The following is an 11,235-nucleotide window of genomic DNA, read 5'->3' as shown; positions in this document are numbered from 1 at the left end:
TTTACTATATATATATATATATATATATATATATATATATATATATCAAAATATAAATCTTATTTATTTATGTAATTATTAATTTCAAAGTAAACAATATCTATATTATATTATATAGGCATATGTATGCATATGTTGCATAGTAAATAATAAACTAAATTTGACCATACATTTCTTGAATTAAATTGTTTTAGTAAAATTAACGACATATAGAAGCAGTGGTGACTTATAGAAATGATTAAAAATAACTCGAATGAATATACATAATTTGACATTATGAATTTAACAGTGTTATTCTCATTGTATTTAAGAGATCTTAATGTTAAAAATCTTACAACATTTCAAAATTTTCGTATATGAAAAACTTTAGAATAGATATAGACTTTCTCAGTATATAATATAATATAATAACTTTAAAAAATATTTCTATTTGTATATAAAAATCTGAGAATTTTGCTAAAAAATTATATAATTGTGCATAAATTCTAAATTCACATAAAAATTCTAAAAAATTATATAAAGAATTCTAAGAAAAATGTTTATTAAAGGATGAAAAACAAAGCTCAAATCAGAGCATGAAAACACTTAAAAATAAGAAATTCTAATTGTCTTAGACATTTTGAATATAAATTGATAAATATGCTTTATTTGAATATCAAATATGTTTATATTTATATTCATACATTTAATCTATTTGATCTATTTATTTAGGAACAAAGATATACACACATTCTAATATATAAATAAAAAGATTTAATAGTAAATAAATCAAAATAAATTTAAAAAATATATTAAAACATTTTTTATTGTAAAATGAAGACATATTTTAAAATGTATAAAGAATTGAAAACTGTACTGCTAATATACTATGGCAATTAGTAAATGTAAGTTTTGAATTTTAATTACGCTTTGAATTAGTCTAATATTTATTTGTTAAATATTTGTGTCAGTAAAATTTTGTAAAATGATAATTTGAATAATATATAAATACGTATATTAGATAAATACGTTAAATTATATTGAATTTTATAATTATGCATAAATATCTAAATATTTAAAAATTTTACAAATTTTTTTGATCATCGCATATTTGCATCTGAAGTTACAAATGTGATATCAGCAAAGAGAAATGTGCATTCACATATGCGAAATCATAGACATATCCGCCTTTATAAGGATGTAGTGAATTTTATGGAGATGGAGGAGAGCATTCGATTCTACGCCATTGACTGATATATAGACGCTGATTCGGTCCCAATGCACTTAACACCACCCAGCTCTAATGCCATTCTCTCGTCACGAGCGTCCATCCTTGAGAGTCAAGAGACCCGCCAGCTGTTACGAGCCTTCGACAAATATCACGGAACGATAAACGTTAATTTAACCAAAAATGACATCATTGTTCGTATTCAATTAAAAATTAAGAGAGATAAGTCAGTATATAAGAAAGGATTAGAAATAAAGATAAATAGACTTTACATCGAATTATTTAAGATTATCAGTAATTACTAAATTTTACATAGTCGTTTATTACAATACTACAGAAGTTGTTATACGTGCATTATCGTAATCCGACAAAAATTTTTAAAATAGCAATCGCTTCACTGATGAAGACATCAACAGCTATGAAACTATAGAATATATGCAAAAAATTTAATAAATTGAAATGATAATGTCTTCAAGCGACAGCACATGATTAAACGAAATTAAAGATATTAATCATCTTGTCTTGAATCGATCCGAAATCTTGCGCTAGATATTAACGGATCTTTGAGTATAAGAATGCAACGCTTCGTTGCAATATCTGAGATATATATACTGGAGCGTGTAAATCCCATATATCCAATTAGATTCGTATAATCCTCGTATGTTAGCGCAGGGTGTACCTACCCCTCGTACCACCACCCCTCTCGGTCTTTGCTGTGTTACTCTTCTCTCTCTGTGTATGTGTGTGTGTCTCGCTGTTTGTGTGTGTGTGTGTGTGTGTGTGTGTTTGTGTGTATGTGTGTGGTATAGTATGTACGGGTGCGTATGGTGGCGCAAGCGCGCATCTCGCGCTCTAATGCTAAAGTACTAATTTATAGGCACATATGAGATGGCTATAGTGCGAGCTACCGAGCCAGAAAAGGGACTATAGTCTGCGGTGAAGGATAGAAGCGGGAGAGAGTGAGAGAGAGATTGGTGCAATAGTAGTAGTGGTGATGGTACCGTGGTACGTTGATACTGACGCAATGGTGGTGGTAGCGAGATAGGGCGAGGGTAGGTATATCGGAGAACACAGAGGCGGGCTTTGCATGCGATATCAATAAATCAAGTCCCCGGGACCCCGGCAGCTTAGGGGGCCACTACGTGGCCAGAATCAACAGCTCATAACGTCGGCTAATAGCTACCCGCGGTGGGGTCGAAGATATTGTCGTAACACCGAGGGACATCTTACCGTCGCAATGGTTGGATTTGGTTGCGTCCTGCTGAGAAAAAAAAATTTTATCGCGGGGGAGAGGGCGGGCAAAGAAATGGTCGGATATGCGATTTTCGATCACGTCAGAAACAAAAATATTGTGTAGAAAGAATAATAGTTAACTCAATAACTTTCTTATATACTCAATGAGACTTATTAAATTTTCTAATTAGTTTAAAAAAAATAAAGAGTATCGTTGATGAAAATATAAGAAATATTATTATATGAACGAATGTATTCAAAAAATAATTTGTTATTTGTTTTTAGAATAAGATATTTTTTAATTAATGTGCCATGGCACATTGATATACTACAAAAAGTCTCCAAATTTGCAGCAAAAATTAAAAAAAAAGAAGTAAAAAAATTTAGAAATAAATAAAAAAATGAGTAAGGCTAAAATAATAAATGTTTTAAAAATTGTGAAAATTGTCTAAATTATATTGTATTTACTATTGTATTTACTATTGTTTTAATCAAAACGATTGCAATAAAATTACTTTTAAAACGATAAAATAAAAAATGAAAATTTTAGAACTTTACTTTTTATTCCTGCATGTATAGCAATATTTGATGAAAGATCTATGCTAAGCGCTGAAGCTTATACACCTAATGATGTTCTGTTAGGTACATTGTTATATATTTTGTTATATATCAAGGGATCATAATGATAATCTAATCCCTTGAGTGAAATAATGTTTTGTTATTTTTAATTTCCAAGTCAAAACGTAAATTAATCTATTTCTATAGTTGATTGAAAAAAATATCTATATTAACGTATGCATTTAGTAAATAATAAACTAAATTTGTGTGTGAGTCAAATTTAATACATATCTTAAATTATTGGTTGTTTAATATTCCATTATTTTTGAGTTAAGTTAATATTGAGTAAGAGCAGTAATGACTTATAGAACGGTTAAAAATAACTTAAATTGGATATAATTTTAACATTATATGAATGGAATGATGTGTATCTTGAGAAATTTGACTCGTTATTTATTATGTCGCAAATTGAAAAAGATTGAAACGTTTCCACGTTATTTTAAAGTTTTAAGAATTGTTATACTTTTTTCAACGGATTGTTAATAACAAGTTCTTGTCTGTGTATGTCTATAGGTATGGTTTCAAAACCGACGAGCGAAGTGGAAGAAGCGTAAGAAGACAACCAACGTGTTCCGGTCCTCGGGATCGCTGCTACCGTCGCACGGCTTGCCTCCCTTCGGACCGATGACCTCCGACTTGTGCACCGGAATGTTTCATACTCCTGCGGACAGATGGGGAATGGGGACAGGTCAGATATGAATAGCTTTTATCACTAACCGTAATCAAGAAACACAAGATAAAAAAAAGAAAGAAAGAATTATCTATCTGCTTACGTTGGCCAGGACAGGAAACGCTCTTTCGATCGCCTGCATTATTACTCACAAGGACTTGATATTTATCACCGTGTATGTTTAAAAATGATTTATACCAGAATTTCCTGAAATGCTTTAAAAAACTGTTTTCTTCGACAGTTATTTCCGTAGCAGCTATCAATTTCGTATGTCACATCACTTAATAAAGTATCCATGATATTCCATAATGTATATAATATATATATATTGTAATGTCAGTAGATTGCTAACTATGTTAGTTAAATACTTTTTATATTTACACCATTTATTTTTCATAGTATTATTCTTTTTTCATTTTATTTGCTTTATTTTATAAATCCAAAATTATAAATAATGCATTAAATTAGTACCAAATGTATGGAGAAAAAATGTAATATTTTAGTTTGCTTGCATATTTTTCTGATTTCTCATTAACGTTCTAATTAGACATCTTAAATTGATCCGCTGTCTTACGAAATACTTACACAATATCTATTTTGATAATTCATAGAAGACTGACAATGAGAAGAGAAAAAGAAATTAAGTAAAGTCGATATTACACTTTTGCAATCATCTCTTTCATTTTTGCAAAAGCAAATAGTTTTGAAAGAGTGTGAATATTTAAATGTTGTATAAATGAATAATTATGTTCAAGCGTCAAGAAATTTTATTCTTTTATGTTAGTGATCAATGAAACCAATGAAATATTTTTCAAAATATTAACGATGTAAACGAAATTCGTAGTTACTTTACATAATTTAATGTATAATTCAATGAAACCGTCGACTTTAAACATTTCTCAAAATATTTAATGTCGTATTTGAAATTCGTAGTTATTTTTTAGTGGTAATTTAATGTACAATATATTTTAACCGTATTTAATCTAAACTTTTAGATTTTTAATTTACTTGGTTCACAAATGTTTTCATTTTATATACACATATATATAAATATATACATATATTACAAAATTAATATTATTTTAAAAGATAAAGTAACTCCAAGATTAGAACGCAAGTATAACAAAGAAATGCTGAAAGATGTAAGCACATTTCGTTCACGATTTAATCGAAGCATATTATCCACGTCTATGCAAATTGCACATGATTCGTCATGTCAGTTAAAGCGCGATATGATTAGCATCTCGTTCACGCATTAACAGGAGAAGAAGCAACATGAGAAGGAAACACCAATTCTCATAGACGAAGTCTCGACGATGCTTGCCTCCTAATTTAATTTTGCCCGTCCACTGGCTGAGACAGCTGAAATTACTTACTGCGTATTATCGGTGCTACGGTTGTTCACCGACGGTTGTACTGACAATGACACCGATAACTAACCGATTCTTTTCGTTTCTTTGCGAGCCCCTCGCGTCACGTAACCATGCATTAATTGTCCCTTGTGCTGATTATTTAATTGCGCTCCTCTGCTCCATAGGTCTTGGACAATTACAAAGCGGCATGACGATGAGTGGTTTTGGGCAGCTCGGTCAACAAAGCACGGGAAGTTTAGGTTCTAGCCTTAGTCTCGGCAACTCTGGACTGCCGATCAACAGTCCATCGCAATCCGTCTACCACACCAACTACGGACTCAATTCTATCAGTAAGTTACCGCGAGCATTAGCGAGAAGTACAGGAATTTATTATAGTAAATACCCGATGAAAACATGATTTGGCAAAATATACTTTCATCTATTATAATTATTGTAAAAAGAATTGATACTCTGCAGTTTAAAATGGGAATCAATCGTATTTTTACAAAAAAGTGATCACAAATTTTTCAGATTTTGTTTTATGCTTGGATTTTAAATTCATCAATTTTTATTAGGAAAAATGATACACGTTGAATTCAAAATAGATAAGAATTTTAAAAAATCAAAAAAATAATATAAATTAAAATAAAAATAGTTTTTAGAGGTATGTATAACATAACATTATAAAATTAATATTACTTTTGAAACTTGAAATATTCATTTTGTTATAATATTATGTTATACACATCTCAAAAATTATTTTTATTTTCCAATAAAACAAAATCTGAAAAATTTCGACTTGTGATCACTTTTTTGCAAAGATGCGATTGATTCCCATTCTAAACTGCAGTATCAATTCTTTTTACAATACAAATTACAATACAAATATTATTAAAGATATTAAAAAAATCAATGATAACTTTTAAGTAACATTTTACTGTTACCTTTAAATAACATTTTACTGTTATTAATTTCCATGCTTGCTTCCATGTCAAAAATGTAAATCAATCTATTTCTATAATTGAATTGCTCAGTTTTATAATTAATAACATCTATATAAATGTATATGCTTAGTAAATAATAAACTGAAGTGAGTTAAATTTAATATATTTTCTTAAATTATTAAACGTCATGTTTTAATAAAATTAACAACATATTGAGTAGAAATAGTAACGACCTATAAAAATAAACAAATTAAAAATAATTTAAATTGCAAGATATAACTTAACATTATGAATTTAACTGCCATAAATAATCAGTTTTAAAGTACTAATATCATAAAAATTAGTTTTAACATTTTTTCTTTCCTCTTTTCAGAACAATTTTATATTTTTTACTTGTGTCTACTTTTCTTGCGGAGGTATAATATGTCTTGTTTAAGAGACATTCTTAATATCAATTTGATCATTGTATCTCTATTGTGTTTTTCGCCGTTTACGGCCCTTTCAAAAGTAAATTTCAGAATAGAGAGATTGTTTAGACGTGAAAAGCATTTTACGATCACAGAGCGAACGTAACGTTTTGCAATGTTCCGACATTTTTCATCGTTGCTTATTCAAGTAGCGTGGATCGGTGCTGAGTTGGCGACACATGTGCGAATGCGAATAGGCACACCCAGGAGAATCTTAACGTTCCCGTCAACCCGACCGCTTATACGAGTGCTGATAATCGTCTTGCCAAACTTTTGGTACCGTGGTCCTCTAAAAGACGATGTGCAAACAGTGTCATGGAAGTCTCTTTGACGAAGTCGTTAAACGTTACGGTGCATTAAGGTTCGAAGGGGTTATGCGCCTGCACGTAAGGAATTTGAGACAGAAACATAAACCCCGTCCTCTCGTCTGTTTACGCAGGCAAACTTCAAGCCCGATCTCACACCTAGGTGCGAGATCTTTCGCTGTATATTTACCATAACATCTCGATGCAACCTGTCTTGGTTGAGTTACGCTTCACCTCACCCGGGGACCTTGTATCCTCAAAGATATTATACTCAAGGGGATAAATCGCGTGTGAAATTTCTTCTTTCACGGAAATTGCTATTCAGCGCATCTCGACTGTAACTTCCACAAGATTTCATATTATAGTGTGAAAACAAGATTTCATTCAAAACGCATGTGCCTTTTGTGAAGTACTTTTCATGATGTACTTTTCAATAATCTCCCTGGAATGAATTTTAATACTAATGAATTAAGATTCAAAGATTCTGAGACAGTAATTATTGTTATTACTTTGCGGTGTAATACTATTAAACATAGAATAAGATCTATGTTCGTTAAAGCGTTATTTATTGTCCAAATTCGGAATGTTTACGGAGGATTAAAGCGCAAATCAGAACTTTGAATGATAATCTGGCAATCTTTTTTAGATAAATCAGACTTTAGCGCTTAAATTGTATGGAATAATGAATTTGCGAGATATTGGTAATAAGAAAACTAATAATAAAAAAATCTCATCGCTGTGTCCCACGGAATATTTTTTTTTACTTTTTCACTTTTTTTGTTTTTTAACAAAAAAACCATATTTAAAGAAAGATGCTGTAAGTGAACGCTGTTTTCACAAAATGCATGTTAAATAGATTTATTCGTATTGGTATTTGTTATGTGATAATACAGATTATCAATCCTGAAAATGGATCTAATTAATTCGATTACGAATTCTGTTTACGAGCTTATCAAAATCTTTCAACAAATAGGAGGTCATTCATACGATAGGTAAAAGGCAAGATATTGAAATTGATATAAAATGTGCCAATTTTCCAACGGTAATTATGTTACTGAACTGAAATTCTTTTTTTAAAATATCGGATGTATTAATTGTATTGAATAACAAATCTTAAATAACTTTGTTTCTGAACGAATTATAAGTGTTTCTTGTAAAGTTTTATACATTGAAAAAGGATATGCTTATCAAAAATTTCATCACTCTTCAATTTTTAGAAACTCCACTTTGAATTTCTTATGTAATAACGCAAATTCGTAATTTAATTTACTATCTAATTTACTATTTAATATACTATCGCTCGTGTAATCTATTTTTTTAACACATTAAAAATATAGAAGAATTATCATTCAAGAAACAAAAAACTCGTAATTCATTATAATTTTTTGACATTAAATATTGCAAATAAATGTTATTATTTGAATATGTCATTTAAAATTGTATACAAACATAAACAATGAAAGGGAATCTATACTGTTACTTTGTAAAAAAATATTCAGATGTTGAGAAAAAGGAACCTTGTAACGCAATATTATTGGTTAATATATTTGATACAAAGATTATAGAATTTAACATCTTACTTTTCTAAAGTCCTTACGATAAAAATCCGGCGTAACATAATTTCGCAAGGTGCAGTCATACATTGATATATGCATATGCATACACGCATAACATTTGCATGATGCTAATTATCAAGCGTTATCACTCGAGAAGAAAAAAAAATTGACGTCCTATGAACACATTGGTGTGCGTACGAACGCGGCTTTAAAGTGAATCCGCAGTCTCAGCTATATGCTTTTATCCGGATAATACTTAGAGCAAATAGCTTTTAGACTAGAGCGTTATTTTTCGGTTACCAATGAATGATTAGCACCGCAATGTAAGCCAACAACGCGGCGTGGTGTGGTTCCTAGTTAATCAGAGAAATTTCATTTGACCTCTCTCTCTCTCTCTCTCTCTCTCTCTCTCTCTCACTCACTCACTCATTCACTTATTCACTCATTCACTCACTCACTCTCTCGTGGCGAACCATGCCAGACTGGCGCAAACAAATCTCGGTAATACGTAAATTATCGGGTTTCAAAACGCTCGATTTTCAACTCGCGCTATCGTGAATGGTGCACGAGTCACAACGCCCTTATTCGAGAATAAAAATCGGCTGATAACTCGTGCAACAGTTCAAATTTTAGTGAGATACGCACTCCGATGATCTCTGTATTTACTCTGAAAAATAGAAATACATGTGCCAAATTGCGTATGTATCGCACGTTTAGTTTCATTTGCCTTCGGCTCGGTCGTTCGTTTGGTGTATCCATAGAATCAAACTTCATTGATTGTGCGCGGTGAATCGCGGTGGACACCACTCTTCGGCAGCACGAATCTACTGCGCGCGTCAGCCGACAATAGTCATAAAATCATGTACATCGTCGCCATTAGATGTCCATTCTTCCGAATGGCTTTTCAAAAGCGGCCGCTGCCATAGTCCTCTGCAAATTTGTGTCCGACACAATACCGTCATAAAAAAAGCCCTTTTTTCCCGCCGTTGTCTTTTGAGCCCACCAGCGTAGCGCGCGAGGAGGCGGAAACGACTTTACGACGGCCAGTAGCGCACCCCACACGCTTTGTCAGTCTACTGTATTAATATCTTCTACAGCGGAGAAACGAAACGTTCGCTCTCCTGCACCTGTAATGCCGCATCTGTAAATTACCTCTTTTCTACCTGACTCTTTCGGGGATGTACTGCCTCGTCCGCGGTAATGGATTCGTGATTGACTGTATCATAATAAATATTTGTTCTTTGTTATTTACTATTTATAAAAAAATTATATTTATCGCTTAGCAATCATTACAAACTGTCAGGAAACATATATTTACAAAGTCACTAAAGATACACTGAGAAAAAAATGAATGCAATTACCATAATTTAACGTAATTATAGACACAGAAAAATACATTCTGTATAGTTATTCTCAAATACTAATTATTTGTTTCAAATATAATACTTCAAAAATTTATATCCGTAAATCTATCATATTATCTAAAATCTCCAAAAACTTAAAAATTTCAAATAGATGTCGATGAAGAACAATGAATCAAACGCATTAGTGTAACAATTTCGATTTATCTATTACAATTTTATATTTAGAGTCTCAAATATTTCAGTTTTCAAAAAAGTATCCATTAAGGACGATTCTGTGAAAATCAAAACTTTGGGACTTTAAATGATATTGTAATAGATGAATCAGAATTTGTATTACACTATAACATGTTTGAGTCATTGCCTTTTATTGATATTCTATCGTATAAATTTAGCACAAGCATCAAAATTTAAGATATTTCTAAATCTTATTAAGTTTAATACTTCAATTAAAGAGACAATTAAAAGGATCCTAAAGTCGTCTGTATTACTTAAACCATGTAATTTTTGTATAACGGTTACTTTTTTTCTCTCTTATTGGTTTAAAAATTCTTTTCCAAGATTAAAGTATACACATTAATACTGTGAGGTAGAGTCTATACTGAGAAAAATTTCGAAATTGAAATCTTCTTTACCATTTCTTAGTCCAATATGGCATTCCAGAGCTGTCACGTTGTGACAACATTTACTTCATATAAAAATTGTGTAATCTGCACTTACGAAATTATAGTCCACAAATTAATAGTTTGCACGAAGAAACATTATGAAGTTCTTAAAATTGGATTTAAACATCAATTAAAAGTAATTGTTATACGAAAATTTATGTATGTGCATGAATGAGATATTGATATGTAGTAATGATCAATGACAAATCGTCTGCGTGTAAGTGCTATTTTTAATATGACTAATTGTCTTTAGAATCCTCTTAAATTAAAATAAATTTGGATTTAAAACAATGAAGATAGATCAATATTAGAGTCAAAATCAGATAATAAATATAAAACTATTGTAAAATTTATACTATTTATAAGATTATAATAGTTTATTATAATTTTAAAAAGAGTACTAGTTTTCACGAAGACGAAATATTTTTTTGTAAGTTTCGATTTTCTTATTATATAAAGTTACTTCTTTGATAAAATTATAATATTTTTCAGAAGGAAAGAAATTCTTTGAGTAACATACATTGAGTACATAATATTTCTTTCTCTTTTCATTCTCCCTCTCTTCTCTCTCTCTCTCTCTCTCTTACTTTCTTTTAAAACTCGTAACATATTTTAAAGCTATTAAGAAAAAAAGAAACTTGTTGTTAAAGATAATCTTTATTTAAAAGGAAAAAAAGCGAACTGAGTCAATCATTTTTCTTAGCAATAGAAAGCTTTACTTCTCTATGTGAGTTTATAGTTATTTTTGAAGTCAACTATTTATTTTTAAATACAACTATACACACACACACACACACACACACACACACACACACACACACACACACACACACACACACACACACACACACACACAC

At 30.6% G+C, this 11,235-nt stretch overlaps 1 protein-coding gene across 1 annotated transcript in view; it reads left to right on the top strand.

Annotated features, from left to right (window-relative positions):
• Positions 1-11,235, top strand: part of LOC105626662 (homeobox protein orthopedia-like) — a 44,722-nt gene that overhangs the window by 30,725 nt on the left and 2,762 nt on the right. The window contains exons 4-5 of the mRNA XM_012207956.1: positions 3,572-3,746; positions 5,266-5,430. Of these exons, the coding sequence (XP_012063346.1) occupies positions 3,572-3,746; positions 5,266-5,430 (340 nt within the window). The remainder of the gene's footprint in view (positions 1-3,571; positions 3,747-5,265; positions 5,431-11,235) is intronic.

This window comes from Atta cephalotes (genome assembly GCF_000143395.1).
Source record: "Atta cephalotes unplaced genomic scaffold scaffold00006, whole genome shotgun sequence".
Classification (NCBI taxonomy): domain Eukaryota; kingdom Metazoa; phylum Arthropoda; class Insecta; order Hymenoptera; family Formicidae; genus Atta; species Atta cephalotes.
This window is presented reverse-complemented; position numbering and strand designations above follow the sequence as displayed.